The sequence below is a fragment of the Pristis pectinata genome, chromosome 3 (genome assembly GCF_009764475.1).
Source record: "Pristis pectinata isolate sPriPec2 chromosome 3, sPriPec2.1.pri, whole genome shotgun sequence".
Classification (NCBI taxonomy): Eukaryota; Metazoa; Chordata; class Chondrichthyes; order Rhinopristiformes; family Pristidae; genus Pristis; species Pristis pectinata.
Genome location: NC_067407.1, coordinates 85,028,557 through 85,049,448, shown reverse-complemented (window position 1 = coordinate 85,049,448; position 20,892 = coordinate 85,028,557). Strand labels below are relative to the sequence as shown.

The 20,892-nt window shown below is 41.3% G+C and overlaps 1 protein-coding gene across 1 annotated transcript in view; it reads left to right on the top strand.

The window, feature by feature from the left end:
* Nucleotides 1-20,892, top strand: part of fermt1 (FERM domain containing kindlin 1) — a 72,952-nt gene that overhangs the window by 10,522 nt on the left and 41,538 nt on the right. The window contains exons 3-4 of the mRNA XM_052011704.1: nt 8,630-8,863; nt 17,316-17,459. Coding sequence (XP_051867664.1) covers nt 8,630-8,863; nt 17,316-17,459 — 378 coding nt within the window. The remainder of the gene's footprint in view (nt 1-8,629; nt 8,864-17,315; nt 17,460-20,892) is intronic.

Here is a 20,892-nt window from a genome sequence, read left to right as displayed (position 1 = left end):
TTCAACCTGCGGTCTGAGGTTCCCACCTGCTTCAAAAAGGCATCTATCGCACTGGTACCTAAGAAGAACGTGGTGACCTGCCTCAATAACTATCATCTGGTAGCACTTATATCAACCATAATGAAGTGCTTTGAGAGGTTGGTTATGGCGCGAATCAACTCTTGCCTCAGAGGTGACCTGGATCTGCTCCAATTTGCCCACTGCCACAACAGGTCAACATCAGATGTGATTTCTCTGGCTCGTCACTTGCTCTGAATTACAGGGACTCATACATCAGGCTGCTGTTCATCAACTACAGCTCTGTATTCAACACATTCATCCCATCCAAACTCATCATCAAGCTTCAAGACCTGGGCCTCTGTACCTCCCTCTGCAACTGGATACTTGACTTCCTCAATGGCAGACCTCAATCAGTGAGGGTTTGTAACAACATTTCCTCCTCGCTGATCAGCAACGCAGGTACACCTCAAGGCTGCGTGCTGAGCCTCCTGCTCTACTCTCTGTACACACATGACTGTGTAGCTAAGCACAGCTCCAATGCCATCTTCAAGTTTGCCAACGACACCACTGTCGTTGAATGAATCACAGGTGGTGATGAGTCAGCTTACTGGAGCAAGATAGGACACCTGGGGGGGGGGGGGGGGGGGGGGGGGGAGGTTGGCGATGGAGAGAGTTAGCAGCTTTAAATTCCTGGGCGTTAACATATCAGATGACCTGTCCTGGGCCCAGCACCTAGAAGCAATCATAAGGAAAGTGTGCCAGCATATTTACTTAGAAGGTTAAGGAGGTTTGGCTTGTCACCAAACACTCTAACAAACTTCTACAGATGTGCTGTTGAAAGTATCCTGACTGGTTGTATCATGGTCTGGTCCGGCAATTTGAATGTGCAGTAACATAAGCTGCAGAGAGTAGTGGACTCTGCCCAATACGTCATGGGCACATCCCTCCCCACCGTTGGTAGTATCTACAGGCGGTGCTGCCTCAAGAAGGCAACATCCATCATCAAAGATCCCCACCATCCGGGCCATGCCACCTTTTCTCAGCTACCATCGGGCAGGAGGTACAGAAGCCTGAAGTCCAACACTACCAGGTTCAAGAACAGCTACTTCCCTTCAACCATTCAGTTCTTGAACCAACTGGCAAAACCCTAATCACTACAGTTTGGCAATGCTGTGACCACTTTAAGCACTTGGCACAAAAATGGATTTTCTTTTGTTCTAATTGTATTCTTTCTTGTAAAAATTGTATATAATTTGTTTTTCTTGTGAATGTTACCATGCTCTTTCTTGTAAAAATTGTGTATAATTTATGTTTGTTTTTCTTTTAAATATTGTGGATCTGATACTATGTTCCTGTGATGTTGCTGCAAGTACGTTTTTCATTGCACCTGTACCTTCGTGTACTTGTGCATGTGACAGTAAACTTTGAGAAGGAGGGAGAATTGGAGTGGCTGAAGTCAGTTTCAAATCAGGTACAGAAAAAAAGGCAGGGAATGTTGCATTAAAAGAAACAGAATTATTTTTAAAACTCAAACAATTCACAACCTAAATGTGTGAAACTCCATACTAAAAATTTTCATTTATCAGCAAGAAGTCAATTTGCACTGAATATTTATTATCATGTTAAAAGTTAGTTTTTGTTTTTAATTGCTAAGCTTTTGCATGTTGAGCAGGTAATTAATTTGCAATAGCAAAGTCGAAGTCGAGTTAATTGTCATATGCACAAGTACATGTATGCATGGGTGCAATGAAAAACTTACTTGCAGCATCACAGGCACAAAACATCAGATCTGCATCATTCACAAGGAAAACATGAATTATACACAATTTTTACAAGAAAGCACAGTTAGAACAAAAAAAAACAAAGTCCATTGGAGTGTAAAGTGGTCATAGTATTGCTGTACTGAGGTAGTGATGAGGGTTGTGAAGGTTGGTTCAAGAATCGAAGTAGCTGTTCTTGAACCTGGTGGTGTGGGACTTCAGACTTCTGTACCTCTTGCCCAACTGCATTCATAATCATAAGGTGGAGATTTTGTGAATCAAAAGGCAGAGAGGGCACAATATGGTCAGGAGCTTGTGATGATTTGTAACTAATAGGCATACTTGCCTCTTGCAAATTGCCAGCTAATACCTTGCTGTAACAGGAGCATTAATTCTGTTATTATCTGGACCACCATTCTGAATGATAAAAAAAAAATTATCCTGCTGTCTTTGTTTTTTTTTCCTCACTTTTCAACCATTGCATTGAGGTCCAGAAAGCAGCCAGTGCAAAATGTAGTTCTACTTGACGGGACATGGGTGGGGCATTAAGAGCAGGAGTAGGCCATTTGAGAGCTCTACCATTTAATTCTATCATAGCTGACCTGATTGTAACCTCAACCCAAGGTAACCTCTCATCCTCTTGCCTTGAAAATATTCCAAGACAACTTCCATTACCCTTTCAAGAAGGAAGTTCTAAAGAATCACAATTCTCTAAGAGGAAAAAGAATCTCACCTGAATGGGTGCACCCTTACTTTTAAACAATGATCCCTTGTTCTAATTCTCCGACAACAGAAAATGTCCTCTCCACATCCATCCTGTCAAGACCCTCAGCATCTTGTATATGTCAATCAAGTCTCATCTCTTTTAAATGCAAGCCTAGTCTGATTATACTCCACTTAAATTTAACCGAGTATTATAGTGGTATAGCAGATATTATATAATGAGCAAATAACGTTGATTGGCATTTTCTTTTGGACTTGGGTATACAATGTGATGTATTTCTGATCACCACCACCACCCCATGCCAATTTTCCTCTGAGGACCTTTGCATTTCCGTATGGGCTCTGCAGTTTCTGCTGGCTAATTGCTTTAGGTGGATAGGGTATCAAATGAATGGTGGTTGCTCTGCACTCATTTATTACTACTAAAATTAGATTTTTGTAAAAATGCATCTAAACCTCTGATTAATTGCCTAGCCATTTTAAATTTCAATAAATCTCATGTCCAAGCATCAGGAATGAGTACACAGCCCTTGAATTCCATGTTGGCATGGAGACATTGGCAACTGATGTGTTACTCCTGGAGTATTAATCAGATGTGGAAGAGTGTAAGAGTGCCAGAGTACTTGACTGTTCAATGCTAGCTTTCTAGCATTCCCCTAACAAAAGTTGTAGGTGAATTGCTATCATGAGTATTTTGTTCCTCAAGTACTAATTATATGCTTTCATCACTGCCACTCAGTTCACCTAGATGTTGGAGTGGTCTGTCCATTTTAGTTTGAGCTTTGCTATGATCTCATACTGGTGTATAATACAGTTTCAAAGTTAAGTCCTGAATGAAGTTAGTAAGACTAGTTTGCTTAATATATTCCATTTCTCTTTCCATAGATATTATCAGAGTATTTCTATCTTTGTCTTTATTTTGTGCATTTTCATTTTTAAACCTCAGAAAACCAACACTTCTACTGGCCATTTCTGTGAGCAATCTTTGTGTGACTGCTGCATGTTCTTTCTTGTCCAGTATTCAACAAAATACAGGAACTGAACAGTGTTGTACCCTACTATAAAATGTAGCCAAGTGATTCGTTCTTTGCCTTCTGTGGCCAGATTGAACATGCAACCTTGCAGATGAGAGAGAGGCTGTCAAAGGTTGAGCAAGAACCAGCTGGGAGATGCAGAGACAAATCAAACAACATGTCCAAAAGAGCAAGCTGAGAATGCAGTGATCTGGGTCAAATTCAAGAATAGCATGTTAAAAGTTCATTTGGATAACAATAATTTTCAGTTCCGTAATGCTAGATTTCTTTTCCCTGGAATGGAATGCAATAACAAGCATAGTGGCACAGCTAGTAGAGCCACAACTTCATAGTGTCAAAGATCCGGGTTCAATCCTGACTTTGGGTGCTGCCTGTGTGGAGTTTGCACGTTCTCCCTACGACCACATGAATTTCCTTCAGATGCTCTGGTTTCCTCCCACATCCCAAAGATGTGGGTTGGTAGGATAGTTGACCACTGTAAGTTGTCCCTGGTGTGTAAGCGATGAGTTGATGAGAATGTGAGGAGGATAAAATAATGGGAATGATGTAGTATTGGTGTAAGTGTGTGGTTGATGGTCAGCTCAGAGTTCAGTAGGTTGAATCCCCTGTCTGCATGCTATATCTATGACTCATTCCTGGGTTGCTTCATGTCCCTCTAGTTTTCCATACAATGTAGAAGTAGGTGATTTGGCCCATTGAATCTATGCCGGTTCTCAAAGCAAACCCATTCCCCTCTTAATTCCCTTTAATGGTCTCTCTTACAAGCCTATCAACTCTCCTAAGTTCTCCTGCCACCCACCCGCATGCGGGGTAATGTACACTAGTCAATTAACCCCACCCAGTAGTACGTCTTTGGGATGTGGGAGGAAAACAGAGCACCAGGGGAAATGTGCAATCTCCACATAGCACTGGCCTGTGTTGAACCTTGATTGCTGGAGCTGTGAGACTGCTGCACTACCTGCAGTACCACTGTTGTGTGCAATCATATCAGGGCCCAAGTCAACTTCCTCTTCAAAGGTACACGGGACCCTGCAGTCCTCCTTTTTGTTTCCTTTTGGAGCACCGCAGAGAAATATGGACCATGTTGTGCTAGGATTAGCCACTGTTGGGTACCCTGGGTGTAACCTGATCTTCCTTGTGGAGCACTAGGCTGGCACTTTTGTGCATGGGTCACCCTTGAGCCCCAGGTGAGATTCCAAACCCAGGGATACACAGGCTATCCTGATTTTCCCCAAGCATTGCAGTTGTTGGACTGTTACCAGGACAACTTGAAATTTTGTGAAGAGATTAACAGGAACCGCTGCAACAATATTCCCGTTGAAATTGCTTAAAATAGAGCACAAATAATTGTCGCAGATTTGCATATAAAAGAGTAAAAATGTAAAAAAAAACTGCCTCAATCTTGTCCTAATGGAGGATAATTATACTTGCTGAATAATAGGACAGTTTTCTGGCAAGTACATCTCTCTAGGAAGGTAAGATTCCAGATGTTCAGTATTAATTTATGGCTTATTTATCAGCTGGACTTAATGCCATACAATCTGGTTTCCTGCAATCCCATCTTCCGAGCCTTGTAATGTTACCTTAGGGAAACTGCAAGGGTGCCTTCTACTTCCATCTGCATGTTGCCCCTTATCAACATTATCCAAAGGCATGAAGCCAGGTTCCATATGTGTGCCCATTATACTTAGCTCCATTAAACCATCACCTCTCTCCAGTGTTTGCATGGCCACACTGTTCTAGCCCTGACCGAGCCACTGTCAGAAACTTAGAACAGCCATTTTCTTCAACCCCAATCGCAAACTCCATTCCATCTCCCTTCACTACCAATTCCATCCCTTTCCCTTTTGAGAATTGCTTTTTTTTTTTATCTGAAAACGTTCTTTCCAAAGACAAAAGTTTTTGACAAAACAAAAAATAAATAAATAATTTTCCCCCACTAAACTGCACCACACTTTCCTGAAGGCTGCTGTACAGTATTTTGCCATTCTGACGGAGAATTGATAAGAGGACTAGTTGTGACAGTAGCGCCAGATTCTTACACAGATTCTGTTCTTGATCTGTTCTAAGAAATGAAGTTAATGTAAATAAAAATTGTGGGAATTGTAAAGATCACAAGATCACAAGATAAGGGAGCAGAAGCAGGCCATTCGGCCCATCGAGTCTGCTCCAAGGAAAAGGGAAAAAGAAATGGGGTGGGAAAAAAAGAAGAGAAAACAAAAAAAAAATTCTAATCCCATTTGCCGGCCTTATCCCCATATCCCTTGATACCCTGACTATTTAGATATCTGTCTATCTCCTCCTTGAATACCCCCACTGATCTGGCCTCCACTGCTGTGCGTGGCAAGGAGTTCCACAATTTCACCACCCTCTGGGTAAAGAAACTTCTCCTCATCTCTGTCTTGAAACTGTACCCTCTAATTCTAAGATTGTGCCCTCTGGTCCTGGACACGCCCACCAAGGGAAACAGCCTAGCCACATCTACTCTATCCTTACCTGTCAACATTTTAAATGTCGCTACGAGGTCCCCTCTCATCCTTCTGTACTCCAGCGAGTACAGTCCAAGAGCCGACAAACGCTCATCATACTTAAGCCCTTTCATTCCTGGAATCATTCTCGTAAATCTCCTCTGAACCCTCTCCAACGTCAGCACATCCTTCCTAAGATGTGGGGCCCAAAACTGCGCACAGTATTCCAAATGAGGCCTCACTAGCGCCCCGTAGAGCCTCATCAACACTTCCTTACTTTTATACACTATACCTCTCGAGATGAATGCCAACATAGCATTCGCTTTCTTAACCACCGATCCAACCTGGTGGTTAACTTTTAAGGTATCTTGTATGAGTACCCCCAAGTCCCTTTGTACTACCGCACTATCAATCTTCTCTCCTTCTAGATAATAATCTACCCGCTTATTTCTACTTCCAAAGTGTACAACTGCACATTTCTCAACATTGAATCTCATCTGCCATTTCCTTGCCCATTCTCCTAAACTGTCTAGGTCCCTCTGCATTCTTTCTATTTCCTCTATGCTCCCTACTCCTCCACTTATCTTGGTGTCATCCGCAAACTTAGCCACACAACCATTTATTCCATCATCCAAATCATTGATGTACAAGGTAAAAAGGAGAGGCCCCAACACCGACCCCTGCGGCACACCACTAGTAACCGGTAACCAACCAGAACGAGATCCTTTTATTTCCACCCTTTGCTTCCTGCCAACCAGCCAATTCTCCACCCATTTTGCTACCCTGCCCATAATTCCATGACCTCTCATCTTATTAATCAGTCTCTTGTGAGGCACCTTATCGAAGGCCTTTTGAAAGTCTAAATACACAGCGTCTACCGCCTCTCCCTTATCCACCCTACCTGTGATCTCTTCAAAAAACTCCAATAGGTTGGTCAGACAGGACCTCCCCTTCACAAAACCATGTTGACTAGGTCCTATCTTGCCTTGCGCCTCTAGGTATTCGGTAACCTCCTCCTTGAGGATAGACTCCAATAATTTTCCCACCACTGACGTCAGACTAATAGGTCTGTAATTGCCTTTGTGCTGCCTCCCACCTTTCTTATACAACGGAACTACATTCGCTACCCTCCAGTCCTCCGGAACCATGCCAGAATCTATCGATTCCTGAAAAATAATCGCCAATGCCTCCGCTATCTCCACAGCCACCTCCTTCAGAACCCGGGGATGCACCCCATCCGGTCCGGGAGACTTATCAGCCTTAAGCCCCTTTAGTTTTCCAAGCACCTTCTCCCTATTAATCTCAATTGAACTCAGCTCCAATTCGTGAGACTCCTGACTAACGGGCACATTGCTTATGTCCTCCACGGTGAAGACCGATGCAAAATATTCATTCAATTCCCTTGCCATCTCACTATCATCCATTATAATACCTCCTGCACCGTTATCAATTTGTCCTATGTCAACCCGTGTCTCTCTTTTATTCCTTATGTATTTAAAAAAACTCTTAGAATCCTCCCGAATGTTGTCCGCCAGCTTCCTTTCGTAACTCATCTTTGCTTTCCTAATGACCTTCTTAGTTTCTCTCTGCAGATTTTTAAAATCGTTCCAATCTTCTGTTTTCCCACTAATTTTTGCTACTTTGTACATCTGCATGTTGCCCCTTATCAACATTATCCAAAGGCATGAAGCCAGGTTCCATATGTGTGCCCATTATACTTAGCTCCATTAAACCATCACCTCTCTCCAGTGTTTGCATGGCCACACTGTTCTAGCCCTGACCGAGCCACTGTCAGAAACTTAGAACAGCCATTTTCTTCAACCCCAATCGCAAACTCCATTCCATCTCCCTTCACTACCAATTCCATCCCTTTCCCTTTTGAGAATTGCTTTTTTTTTATCTGAAAACGTTCTTTCCAAAGACAAAAGTTTTTGACTTTTGCTTTTATTTTATCCTTCACCTCCCTCGTTATCCACATCTGTGCCTTTTTTCCATTCAAAACCTTCTTTTTTCTTGGAATATATCTATCCTGCATTGTCCTTATTTCCTGTAGAAATTTCTTCCATTTTTCCTCTGCCGTCCCTCCAGCTAACTTACTCCTCCAATCAATTTGGGCCAACTCATCTCTCATACCTTTGTAATTTCCCTTATTCCACTGAAATATCGATACACCAGTTATCAGCTTCTCCTTCTCAAACTTGAAACTAAACTCAATCATATTGTGATCACTTGTTCCCAGTGGTTCCTTTACCTTTAGTTCCCTAATCACCTCGGGTTCACTACACAGCACCCAATCCAAAACAGCCGATCCCCTGGTGGGCTCCTCAATAAGTTGCTCCAGAAAAAAATCCCTTAGACATTCCACAAACTCACTCTCCTGAGTACTACCGCCTTGCTGCATTTCCCAGTCCACCTTCATGTTAAAATCCCCCATAATTATGACTGCTGATGACTTGCAATTGCCCTTTTTACACAATAACACAAAGTTGAGGTGTATCCACTCGCATGCTAAAACTTAGGAGGGAAATCATAGCTGAAAATAGTCCTTAAAGTCTGGTATTCAGATGTCAAACAGAACTTTATTTAAATTTACTGACAGATTTATTTTAAATATATTAACTAGATTTTGTTTTTTTTCTAATAGCTGTACCCCAAGACTGGTCAGACCACGCTCTTTGGTGGGAACAGAAGAAGTGCTGGCTTCTGAAAACTCATTGGACTTTGGACAAGTATGGAATCCAAGCTGATGCCAAACTGCTTTACACACCACAGCACAAGTTACTAAAACTACAACTGCCTAATATGAAGACAGTAAGATTAAAAGTTAGTTTTTCCTCAGTGGTCTTCAGGGCAGTGGTCGATATCTGCAAGGCTTTGAGTAAGTAGAGTACTTTGTTTTGTTTCCTCAAATCCATAGGGAAAGAAATTGGGCTGGAAATTGCTGGAAAGGAGCATCTTGTGGATGAAGTAATTTGTAGATTGTATTATTTTACAAGCTTTGGATTACATTATTTGCTGCAAACTACTGGAAGTTAGTGGAAGCTGTTAATGGTGCATTGGGGAACTCCTGAGCACTTAGTTCAATGGTCTAGCTCTTTAATGAAGTTTAAAAGTAGTCAAAAAATCTAATAAATATTTTTTTAAATGGACAGGAAAAGCTTTTATACATGTATTGAAAGGAAAAGATTAGCTAAAGCTAATGTGGATCCTTGTCAGTCTGAGGCAGGAGATACAGGGGAATAAGGAAATAGCAGTGAAATTATTTTGCCCATTATCATGGGAGAAGACAAGTAGATTGAAAATGTTAAGTTGAGAATGAAGAGCTTGATAAAATTTTTAAGGAAAAAAATATTGGAGCAATAAAGAGGACTGAATGGCGATTGTTAGCCAGGAATTGATAGCCCACGTCCCAAGATTTGGAAAGGGGTTACTTTGGAGAGAGTCGTCTTTCAAAATTCCATAGATTCTCCAACAGATTGGAATGATACAAATGTATCCTTGATATTTATGAAACAAAGGAGAGAGAAAAAAATGTTGTGACTTACCAGACATGAGTAGTAGTAAAAATGCTAGAATGTATTATTAGAGAAGTGGTGGTAGAATCCTTGGGAAATAACAATAGGATTGGGAAGAGTCAACATGGATTTATAAAAGGGAAAATGTGTTTGACATCTGTTAGTTTTTTTTAAGGTCGTAGCTCGTAGAATAGATGAGGAGGAACCAGTGGTGTGGTGCATTTGGGTTTTCAGAAGGCCTTCAATAAAGTCCTGTGCATGGATGGAATGGAGTGTTCAATGGACAGAAAATAGAGAATAGGAATAAACGGTCATATTTTGGTTGGGAACCTATGACTAATGGAATACATGTTTGTTGATCATGCTGAACTGGTTGGTAGTGTAGGTTGCGAGGAGGATGCAAAAGCTTTAAGAAGCTATAGACAGGCTAACTGGGCAAAGACTTGCAGATAAAATATAATGTGAATAACTTCACACTTTTTCCACATTGGTAGAAAAAGACAAAAATTAAACTATTTTTGAAATGGCGATAGATTTGAAGGGTGCTGGTATTCAAAATGACCTGAGTGTCCTTGTACACAAATCACTGAAAGTTAACATGCAGGTACAGTAACCAATTAAGAATGTTAATATGTTGAAAATTAAAAAAAAATCTGCAGATGCTGGAAATCATAGGAGTTGCAAAATGCAGAGCAGGGAGACATGCCCAGCATATCAGGCTGGGCATGTTCTCCACTCCCAGAGGGGGGGGGGGGGGGGGGGGGGGAAATGATATGTTGGGCTTTATTGCAAGAGGATTTGAGTACAAGAGTAAGACATCTTACTGCAATTACATAGGGCCCTGGTGAGATCACCTAAGGAAAGAGAGGGATACAGGAAGTGCAACAAAGGTTCACCAGGTTAATTCCTGGATAAGAATCTTTCCTCCCCAGAGAGATACTCTTGCCAGAAAATGTTATGAGGTGAGATTGAACAGACTGGGCCTTTGCTCTCGATCTTAGAAGAAAGAGATATCATCTCATTGCATTGTACAAAATTCTTCTGGGGCTTGACAGGTAGATTCAGGGATGATGTTTCCCCTGACTGAGGTATCTAGAACCAGGGTTCACAGTCTTAATAAAAGGAGTTGGCTGTTCAGGACAGTGAATCTTTAGAGTTTTGTACCTAAGAGAGTTGCAGTGTCTTGGTTACAGAGTATGTTCAAGACAGTTTGATGGATTAGATGGATATCAAGGGAATCGAAAGATCTATGGTTAGCACGGGGAAATGGCACTTTGAGATAAATGGAATATCAAATAGAAGGTTACATTTTTGTATTGGAAATGGCACATTGAATATGAATCCCTTGATTTTGGAATTATGTTGACTCTACACTATTTAAAATAAAAATTATTATATGAGCAGATGCAATTGGACAATAATAAACTTGGCACAAGCTTCGCTTGTCTTTCAATGGAAGATTGATATTTCACCAAATTGTTTTCAATTTAATATCTAATCTGTGGCTAGCAATCTCCAACTATCTGCTTTGTGTGTCTACTACCTTTAGTTAGCATAATACCAGTTACAACCCCCACTCCCCTATTTATGAGGTATCTGCAAGTGTATTTTTTTTTACTGCTGACATCTGCTGAAAATGTATTTGAAGTTTGAAGGAAACTGGTTTTATGGCTCACTGAGATCACTTTAAATACTCCTAAAAGCTTCTGCTTCATCTTCCATTTAAGATTACTTTCTGCAGCTAAGTCAAACTTTTCGCAGTAAAAACAATTGTAGCTCATCATATCCTCTATTAGTGATTATTTAGTGGCACTGTTTCCCTTGTTCAATCCTACAGATTCAATTGAGAGCAATTAAAATGGGTACTGGGTTTGAAGGTGCTGTTAACCGTTATGGAGGTAGTACTTTTTATTCTAGTACCCTGTACGTTATTGTTTGACGTTCCTTTTGTTGCATTTGCCTTTGGTTTTGATTGCAGCCTAGTTTTTGCTTTCTGTCTTCTTGCCACAACCACTTTTGTAACCTTCCTGTACACAACTACAGTTTTGAAGGTGGTGTCCTGCTGGTTACACCTCATCTTCACTGGCATTACAGGATGTAAAGGGGGTAGAATGGGGGAGCAGGCGTAGGTTGTTTGGGCCTGCCCCTCAATTTGATCAGATCATGGCTGACCCTGGGCTTTATTCTCAATACAGCTGAAATCTTCAGGGAGGATTGTATTTACTGACCCTTGTGCCACATCCTTTGAAGTTTCTTTATTGATCTCCATCTTGTAAATGTTCAGTTGATCGAGGATTTGTCAGCTTTGGACTTAAGTTTCGGATGTCCACCACACCTAATGAAAAGTGCCATCTCAAGAAATCCCATTATTATTTTAACTACCACAATGTGGACATTCCATGACTTTCTAAATGCAAGTGAATCAAGGCAACTTTAAATTGATTTATCATTGTCACGTGTACCGAGGTACAGTGAAAAACTTTGTTTTGCATGCCATCTGTACATATCATTTCATTGCAACAGTGCATTGAGGTAATACAAGGGAGAACAATAACAATGCAGAATAGAGTTACAGTTACAGAGGAAGTGCAGTGCAGGCAGACAATAAGATGCAAGGCCATAATGAGGTAGATAGTGAGGTCAAGAGTCCATCTTTTCGTACTATGGGACCATTCAATAGTCTTATAATAGCGGGATAGAAACTATCATTGAGCCTGGTGGTACGAGCTTTCAGGCTTTTGTACCTTCTGTCCAGTGGGAGGGGGCAGAAGAGAGAATGTCCGGGGTAGGTGGGATCTTTGATTATGTTGACTGCTTTACCAAGGCAGCGACAAGTGTAGACATATCCATGGAGAGGAGGCTGGTTTCTGTGATATGCTGAGCTGTGTCAACAACTCTCTGCAGTTTCTTGTGGTCTTGGGCAGAGCCGTTCCCATACCAAGCCGAGATGCATCCAGACAGGATGCTTTCTGTAGTGCATTGATAAAAATTGGTGAGGGTCAAAGGGGACGTGCCAAATTCCTTTAGCCTTCTGAGGTGCTGGTGTGTTTTCTTGGTCATGGTGTCTATGTGATTGGATCAGGACAGGCTATTGGTGATGTTCACTCCTAGGAACTTGAAGCTTTCAACCTTCTTGACTTCAGTACCATTGATGTAAACAGGAGTGTGCACACCAACCCCCTTCCTGAAGTTAATGACCAGCTCTTTTTTTGCTGACATTGAGGGAAAGGTTGTTGTCATGACACCATGCCACTAGTGGAGCACCAGTGTTGAGAATAAGCATGGAGGAAGTGTTGCTGTCTATCCTCACTGATTGCAGTCTGTTGGTCATGAAGTCGAGGATTCAGTTTCAAGCTGGATCTAGGATCCAGTCTGTCATCATTTAGTTCTGTAAACTCTATTCTCCTTACATCACTTCTTGTGAAACTACTGTGCCCAGTAGATAGACCTTGTCACCATGAATGAAGTTTAATAAAGAATATTCAGCTTGATGTAGAAACGGTACTGCTTCTGACGTGTTATTCCATCCACTCCTGGATTACAGCCACATTGAGAATACGACGGACATTGGAATGCTGGTCTTTATTACTTTCTGTATCATGCCCTTGCTTGTACATGGTCATCCTTTTGTTAAAACTAACAAATCATTAAAGTGCACAATTTGTCTTTTATTTCTTACTTTTTCTCAATGGGTTTCTTCCCATCCTGTGTGCAGAGGTAAAAAAACCCACCAAGCAAAAAATCTACTTTTTTTTCCTGATTGATTCAATACTGAAGGGTGTGCAAGATTATTAGCCTTTCACCAATATGGTTCATCCATAACTGGAAGCAGCTAGCTTTCACAGTTATACAACCATGACTAAAGACTCTGTGGGTGGGTGTGGGTGGGTGGGGGTGTGTGTGGGGGGGGGGGGGGGGGGGGGAAGGCGGGGTGGGGGAAGGGAGGAGGGTGAGTGGTGTGGTTGGAGAAGGTGGAGAAACTTCTTAGCATAATCTCTATTTTAAACATTGAACTTGAATTTTTTTTATATGGCTTATAAATTGGAATATGAGAACTGGTTGTAAGTACACAAACCAGTGACTTTCATTGTACAGCTGTTTAGTAAATTCTTATTTGCTCCTGAAATTACTTTGTGATCATAGGTTTCATGTATAATAACAGTTTGAATTTACTTAAAAGTTGCAAACAACATTCCTGCTACAGTCTTCACAAGGGAAAAGGCAAGTAATAACCTGTACCCAAAATCAGACGCTTTGTTGCAGAACAGAATGACAGAGAATAGTTTTCCATCGTGCAGCCTTCAACTGTCTGGTCAAATGTTATTTAAATCATTTGCAGTGACGTTCATCATAGCATTTACAGAAACTGCATGAGAATACTTTAAAAGAAGGAAGCCATTTGGAATACAATGCATTATTTTTTAGATTGAATAAATTAGTATCCTTCAGTATAAGGAGCACCACAGCTGCAGAAGGTCCAATGAAATGAAATGCAAAATAGTTTGCCAAAGTTTCAGCTTTTACTGAAGATTTTATTTCTTTTAATGTAAGTTGCAACTGAATGCCAGCAGAGAATGTGTGTTCGTGCCATGTTTGCCAGTGGAAATGATCTGTATTTAATACAGTATGTGTATCTGATCTGTAATAGCTGCAAGATTTCTGATGTGTAAGTTGCATTGCTATATGCTCTTCATGCGTAGATAGCTGCCTTGGCAGAAGGTAATGCTGTTCAGGAGAATCAAAGGATTGTTGCCCACTTTGACTTTGCATTACCTTCTTTTTGAGAGAAGGAAAGAGACCTTACAATTTTTGGTATGGCAATGTTGTAAAGACTGTAGGGCAGAAATTTGGGAGCACCTTTTCTTTGTTCCACTCTCCAAACCCAGTGCAGGTATTATCCTGAAAGAGCTGTGAAGAGCACTGGTTCTCAGGGGTGGCTTATGACTAGACTGCATGTGGCTGTATGAAAGGAAGCCATGCAGAAAAGTAATGTCGGTTCAGATCCAGTTGCTGGCCAATCTGAGGCTTCAGTAGGCAGCCCAGTACCCAAAAAAAAACAAATGAAATGTAATCCAGTTTAATCCCCTGAGAAAGTGTTTGTGTGAATGCTTATTTTGTGCTCAGATGGATTATTTCACTAATACTCTTGCAATGTGTTTTAAGAATGTAATTTTCTTGGTGATTTATTTGTTTTTCTTCTGGTTGGAATTTGAATCTCCCAGGCAGTTGGCCTGAACCTTTCAAGACTCACGTTAATCTCGAACAAGCGCCCTCCCACATGCCTCATGTTGACTCCCAATGCCATTAATGTGCTTGCATATATCTTCTGATACATTCTTTTAAGCAATGGAAACAGCTGTACGAGCTCATAAATGTTGCCCACTTGCTACATGGACATTTTAACTTTGGTTGAGTAATAAAATTTGGAAAAACAAATATTCACTCAATAATGAGAAATCATATTCTGGGATTTATCTATTTGGCTGCTGAAACTTCAGAGGAAGATTAACTCAGATGGTGTGTAAACCATAGTTATAATAAGATAAGATATTTGTTAGTCACGTGTACATTGAAACACACAGTGAAATGCATCTTTTGCGTAGAGTGTTCTGGGGGCAGCCCGCAAGTGTCGCCACGCTTCTGGCGCCAACGTAGCATGCCCACAACTTCCTAACCCGTACATCGTTGGAATGTGGGAGAAAACCAGAGCATCCGGAGGAAACCCACGCAGATACAGGGGGAACATACAAACTCCTTATGGACGGTGGCCGGAATTGAACCCAGGTCGCTGGTGCTGCAATAGCGTTATGCTACCTGCTCACTACTGTGCCTGCCCTCTCTGCTACCGTACTATGGTTATAATAACCATGGTTTTCTTGCCATTGTTATAATGGGTGCCCAGGAGAGCCCTAGTAGAAGGTTCCGGCATAAGGTTCTAAATCTGCTCTTTACAATATTTTTATTGAATCCGTGAAAAAAAATAGAGTACATACATCAAGAAAGAATACAAATACTACTGAATATGTTGTATTAAATCGTACTTAGATTACAATACTCTAATAATCACAAATTAATAATCACATGTAGTTAGTTAATAAAGGAAGAAAAAATTGAAATATTTTATTATAAAAAAAATCTACTCCCACTACCAAAACCCAAAGGTGTTAGATGGAAAAAAACAAGGAAAAACTTCTTTAAAACATAACCGTGTCAGCCAATATCTGCATTTTAGTCCCCAAATCAGAGATTTTGAAAATAATTCAAAAAAGGTCCCCACAGGGTTTGAAAGTCTAGGTTAGGTTCAAAAACTGAGAAAACCAGACCATCTGGAGGAAACCCATGCATATGCAGGGGGAATGTACAAACTCCTTATGAACAGTGGCCGGAATTGAACCCAGGTCGTTGGCGCTGCAATAGCGTTACGCTACCCGCTACACTACCGTGCCTGCCCTCTACGCTACCATGCTATGGTTATAATAACCATAGTTTTCTTTTTCAATCTTTTTATTAGTTTTCAAATTAATACAGATAACCATAGTTTTCTTGCCATTGTTATAATGGGTGTCCAGGAGAGCCCTAGTAGAAGTTTCCGGCATAAGGTTCTAAATCTGCTGACTTGATGCACACCATTCCTCTTGATAATAACTACAAAAAGTTAACATGTAAAACAGTATACTTCACAATTCCAGCAAATTCACTTGCTTGATTGTTAATCTTTTGCCCATCAGGAAACTGTCCCATAAGTGTAGGTTTGCAAAAGCACTCTTTTTTAAATTTTGCACAACTATAAGGTTGTTTCAAAATTGTATTACGGTAAAGAACAATATTGCTACTGCTGTTTGAGCACCCTCACTCCCCTCCCCACCCCACCCCCAACCAACTGCTGCACACTTCTGTGACTAACCTTCTCAATGTACTCTGCCCGAGAGGGTGGTGGATGCAGGTACACGCACAACATTTAAGAAGCATCTGGATGAGCACTTGAATCACGTCCTGCCTTAGCGATTCAAGTGCTCGTAAATGCGATTAATGTAGATAGACATTTGATGGTCAGCATAGACATGGTGGGCCGAAAGGCCTGTTTCTGTGCTGTGACTCTGACTATATCTTTTTATTCCTTTGTCCCTCAAGTGTCATGTATTTATTTCTTTGTCATATGTTTACCCAGCTTCCCCATGATTTACATTTCCAAACCTTACCACACCAGAGTTGACTGTCATGTTTAATGATTTAAAGTTATTGTTTGCTTTTGGTGTAAATAAACGATGTTGGGTTCAAATGTAAGAGTATCGCTTGGCCTAGAAAGTAAGTATAGGTGAGCTGTGAAGATCATTTGTGACCTTGAAGGCAGCTATCTGCACTGGAGGATAACAGATTGACCAGCTTGGACAAGAGGGAAATAGGAAGTCTGGGAGGGAAATGGGGCATCTAGGAGCAAATGAGAATAAAAAAAATTCTGCAGATGCTGAAACCTGAAAGAATATCTGAAAATACTCAGCAGGTCAGGACAGCATCTGTGGAAAGAGAACCAGAATTAACAGAGAATTGAAAGTGGAGCCAGAGAGAAAGCACTTGCTTTCTTAACTCTACATTAAATGAGACTTTTTTCTGAAAAATTTGCCATATGGAAGGCAGACCCTTGGAGTAAAAGAATACTGGTCTAGTTATGTTAAGATTCGTCACTGATGAATTTTGAATTTGGACCCATTAAATAAGTGGTTGGTCCAGTCTATACACTTAAGAATGTGTTGGTAACATTTAGTTCCAATTGAACACATCAGACTTAATCTTTTATCTTTTATCAAATTCTTTCAGATATTCGTAGGCCTGAGGAACTTTCCTTGTTGAGACCGCAAAATACCATCTTTAAAAAGAAGAGTAAAGAAAAGAACGATACACATCCAATTAATGAAGACATTTTAGATTTGGATCAGGTGCCATTATCCCCAGGATTAATAGGTAATTAAAATGCAGTGGGGCAATTTGGAGCAAGAAAGCTGCAGATACTGGAAGCTGAAATAAAAGCAGAAAAAGCTGAAAACACTCAACAAGTCAAGCAGTATTCGTGGAGAGAGAAAGAGTGGCAAGTTTTCATGTCGAGGACCTTTCAACAGAACTGGAGAAGCCTTCTTCCATCTCTCTCCTCACGGATGCTGCCTGACCTGTTAACTGCTTCCAGAATTTTCTGTTTGTTGCATGTTTACAAGTGACTCTCCAGAGAAATGCAATTGGGCTTCAGACAAAGCCCTTGTTTCATTTTAGCCTCTCTACACATTGCACCTCTCAATATGTACAGGTTTGTTATTAACTCCTGTCTGAGCAAGGACCTGGACCTGCTGTAATTTGCCTACCACCAAAACAGGTCTACAGCAGGTGCAATCTCGCTGGCTCTCCACTCTGCTTTGGAGCACCTAGACAACCGCAAGACATATGCCAGGCTACTGTTTATCAATTACAGCTCAGTGTTCAACACCATCATTCCCTCAGTACTAATCAACAAGCTTGAAAACTTGGGCCTCTGTACCTCCCTCTGCAACTGGATCCTCGACTTCCTTATAGGGAGAGCACAGTCAGTACAGATCAGTAATAACTTCTCCTCACTGACTATTAACACAGGCACACCTCAAGGATGCATGCTTAGCCAACTGCTGTACTCTCTCTACACTTATGACTGTGTAGCTAAGCACAGGTCAAGCATCATTTATAAATTCATTGATGACACTACTGTTGGTGGAATCTCAGATGGCGATGAGGAGGCGTACAGGAGTGAGATAGATCAGCTGGTTGAGTGTGTCGCAACAACGACCTCGCACTCAATGTAAGCAAGACCAAAGAACTGATTGTGGATTTCAGGAAGGGGAAGTTGCAGGAGCACACACCAGTCTTCATTGAGGAGTCATTGGAGGAAAGGGTGAACAGCTTCAAGTTCCTGAGCATCAACATCTCGGAGGATCTATCCTGGGCCCAGCTCATTGATGCAATCATGAAGAAGGTATGCCAGCAGCTCTACTTCATTAGGAGTTTGAGGAGATTTGGTATATCACCAAAGAGTCTTAGAAATTTCCATAGATGTACAGTGGAGAGAATTCTGACTGGTTGCATCACAGCCTGGTACGGAGGCTCCAATGCACAGGATCACAAGAAGCTGCAGAGGGTTGTAAACTCAGCTAGCTCCATCATGGGCACAACTCTTCCCCACCATTGATTACATCTTCAAGAGGTGGTGCTTCAAGAAGGCAGCATCCATCACTAAGGACCCTCACTATCCGGGACATGCCCTCTTCTCGTTACTACCATCAGGAGCCTGAAGACCCACATTCAACGATTCAGGAATAGCTTCTTCCCCTCTGCCATCAGATTTCTGAATGGTCCATGAACTCTATCTGTCTATTCACTATTTCAACATTTATTTATTTTTGTAACTTCTCTGCCCTGTAGACTTCTCAGGCTAGGATTAAGGATTAAAGACGCCTTTGACAATAGAAAAATGTCATCTGCATGAATGAGGCTCTAGTCTCCTCCTCACTGTAGGAAGCATGCTTTTTCTATAACATGTCTTTCCATCATGTGTTTATAATCTGCCCACCCATATGTGTCATTAGCACATTCACAAGATTTTCAGACTGATGAGTAGCTACCACTCTCCCCTACTGAGCTTGATGGCCCTGACACTATTCATGTTAGCACCAAAGAGTACTTATCTCAGGCGCTACATAAAATAAACATAGAGCTATTATTCTTTTCCTGCCTGTTAACCTCTCTATACATGCCTGGGTAAAGTATAGTCATGATACTGAGGCATATCCAGCCCTCCTGTCTCTTGTTCCTCTTCCAATTAATATAAAACACTCAGGTGCTGGGCAACTGAATAAACTGTTAATAGACTTTAGTCCTGTTGCAAGGAGACTAGAGAAGTACTGACCACTACCCCCAGTCTCTCTGCCAGTGAGATTCAACTGCTGATTTCCAAGAACTGACATTATGAATGTTTTCCATTCTTCAGGCACCGCTCAGGTACATATCAGGACCAGCATCAACTATCTGCCCTGCCCCTCCCTCCATTCATGTAAACTCTTGCCACATCAACATCTTCAACTTCTCTCTTCAATTCTTGAGTGTGTTTCTCACTCCTTATATCTGTTTCTGTCAGTGCTGCAACTTGCTAGTGTTTCCACCTAGTCTTCAGCACTGAAGCGGATCCGAACAAACTTGGTGACTGCAGTCTGGTGTTTATCCCTACTCCACATCTCGACAGCCTTTAATATGGTTGATCTCCTCACTGAAGCATGATGTAGGGGAGAGTGGAAGCTACTCATCAGTCTGAAAATCTTGTGAATGCACTAGGCACCTATGGGTGTGCATTTATAAACACCTGATGGAATCTTACCTCTGGTTCCAGCTTGACAGGACCACCCTCACCTGTTTTCACTCCTATATCTGATTGGAGCCTAAGAATCTCTAATAATATATTTTCGCCCTAACCCTGCATCTATCTCGAATATAATGTTAGATCCCGCTAAACTCTTGTGATCATTTCAACCAACCAGGAATACCACAATAGCAGGCTATAAAATTTATTGACCACTTGGAAATAATTAATATTGATCACCGGAGACTTTTGTAATAATACCATCTCTTGCCGCTTGCTGGGCAATTTGCAGAAATTGGTCAGGCAACTCGCTTTGAAAAAGCATCTGGATGTTCCATGTGCCACCTTCCTTTCCTATCAGATTCCATTATCTTCAGTCATTTGTTGCCTCCACATATCACCTCCCAGCCTCTGTCGTTATTTGTACCCTTCCCTCCTCCATCTGCCTATCGCCCCTCTTCACCTGGATCCACCTATCACTAGCCAGTTCTTGCCCCACCCCTTCACCTCACCTCTTTATACTGGCTATCTCCCCTCTACTCTTTCAGTCCAGATGAAGTGTTTTGACCTGAAACGTCGACTGTCCATTTAATCTCCATCGATGCTACCTGACTCATTGAGTTCCTCCAGCAGTTTGTTTTTTGATCTGGATGTTAGCCAGAGTTTAGGATCCATTTCAATGCTTCATTGGAACAGGCTTCTCTCTGCCAACAAAAAGTATTTAGAGAAAAGTAGTAATTTACTGGACTGGTTAAAATTAATTTCAGAATATTTAATGTATATAGATGCTCGAATGTTGATGTAACTTTGATATTCCTCATCTGGCTGAGCTGCTGTACAAGTCAATGTTTTATGTTAGGAGGACATACTAGAGGTGAAAGTTCAATTTGAGATAGATTTGGAATTTAGCTACTTCTCCCTTACTGAAGTCTTCCTGTACTATTTGTTTTTTCCCCTCCTATGTCAGAGCAAATGACCTGCTCTCATCCTTCATCATTAGCCTCTGGGAGGTCCACAGGAATA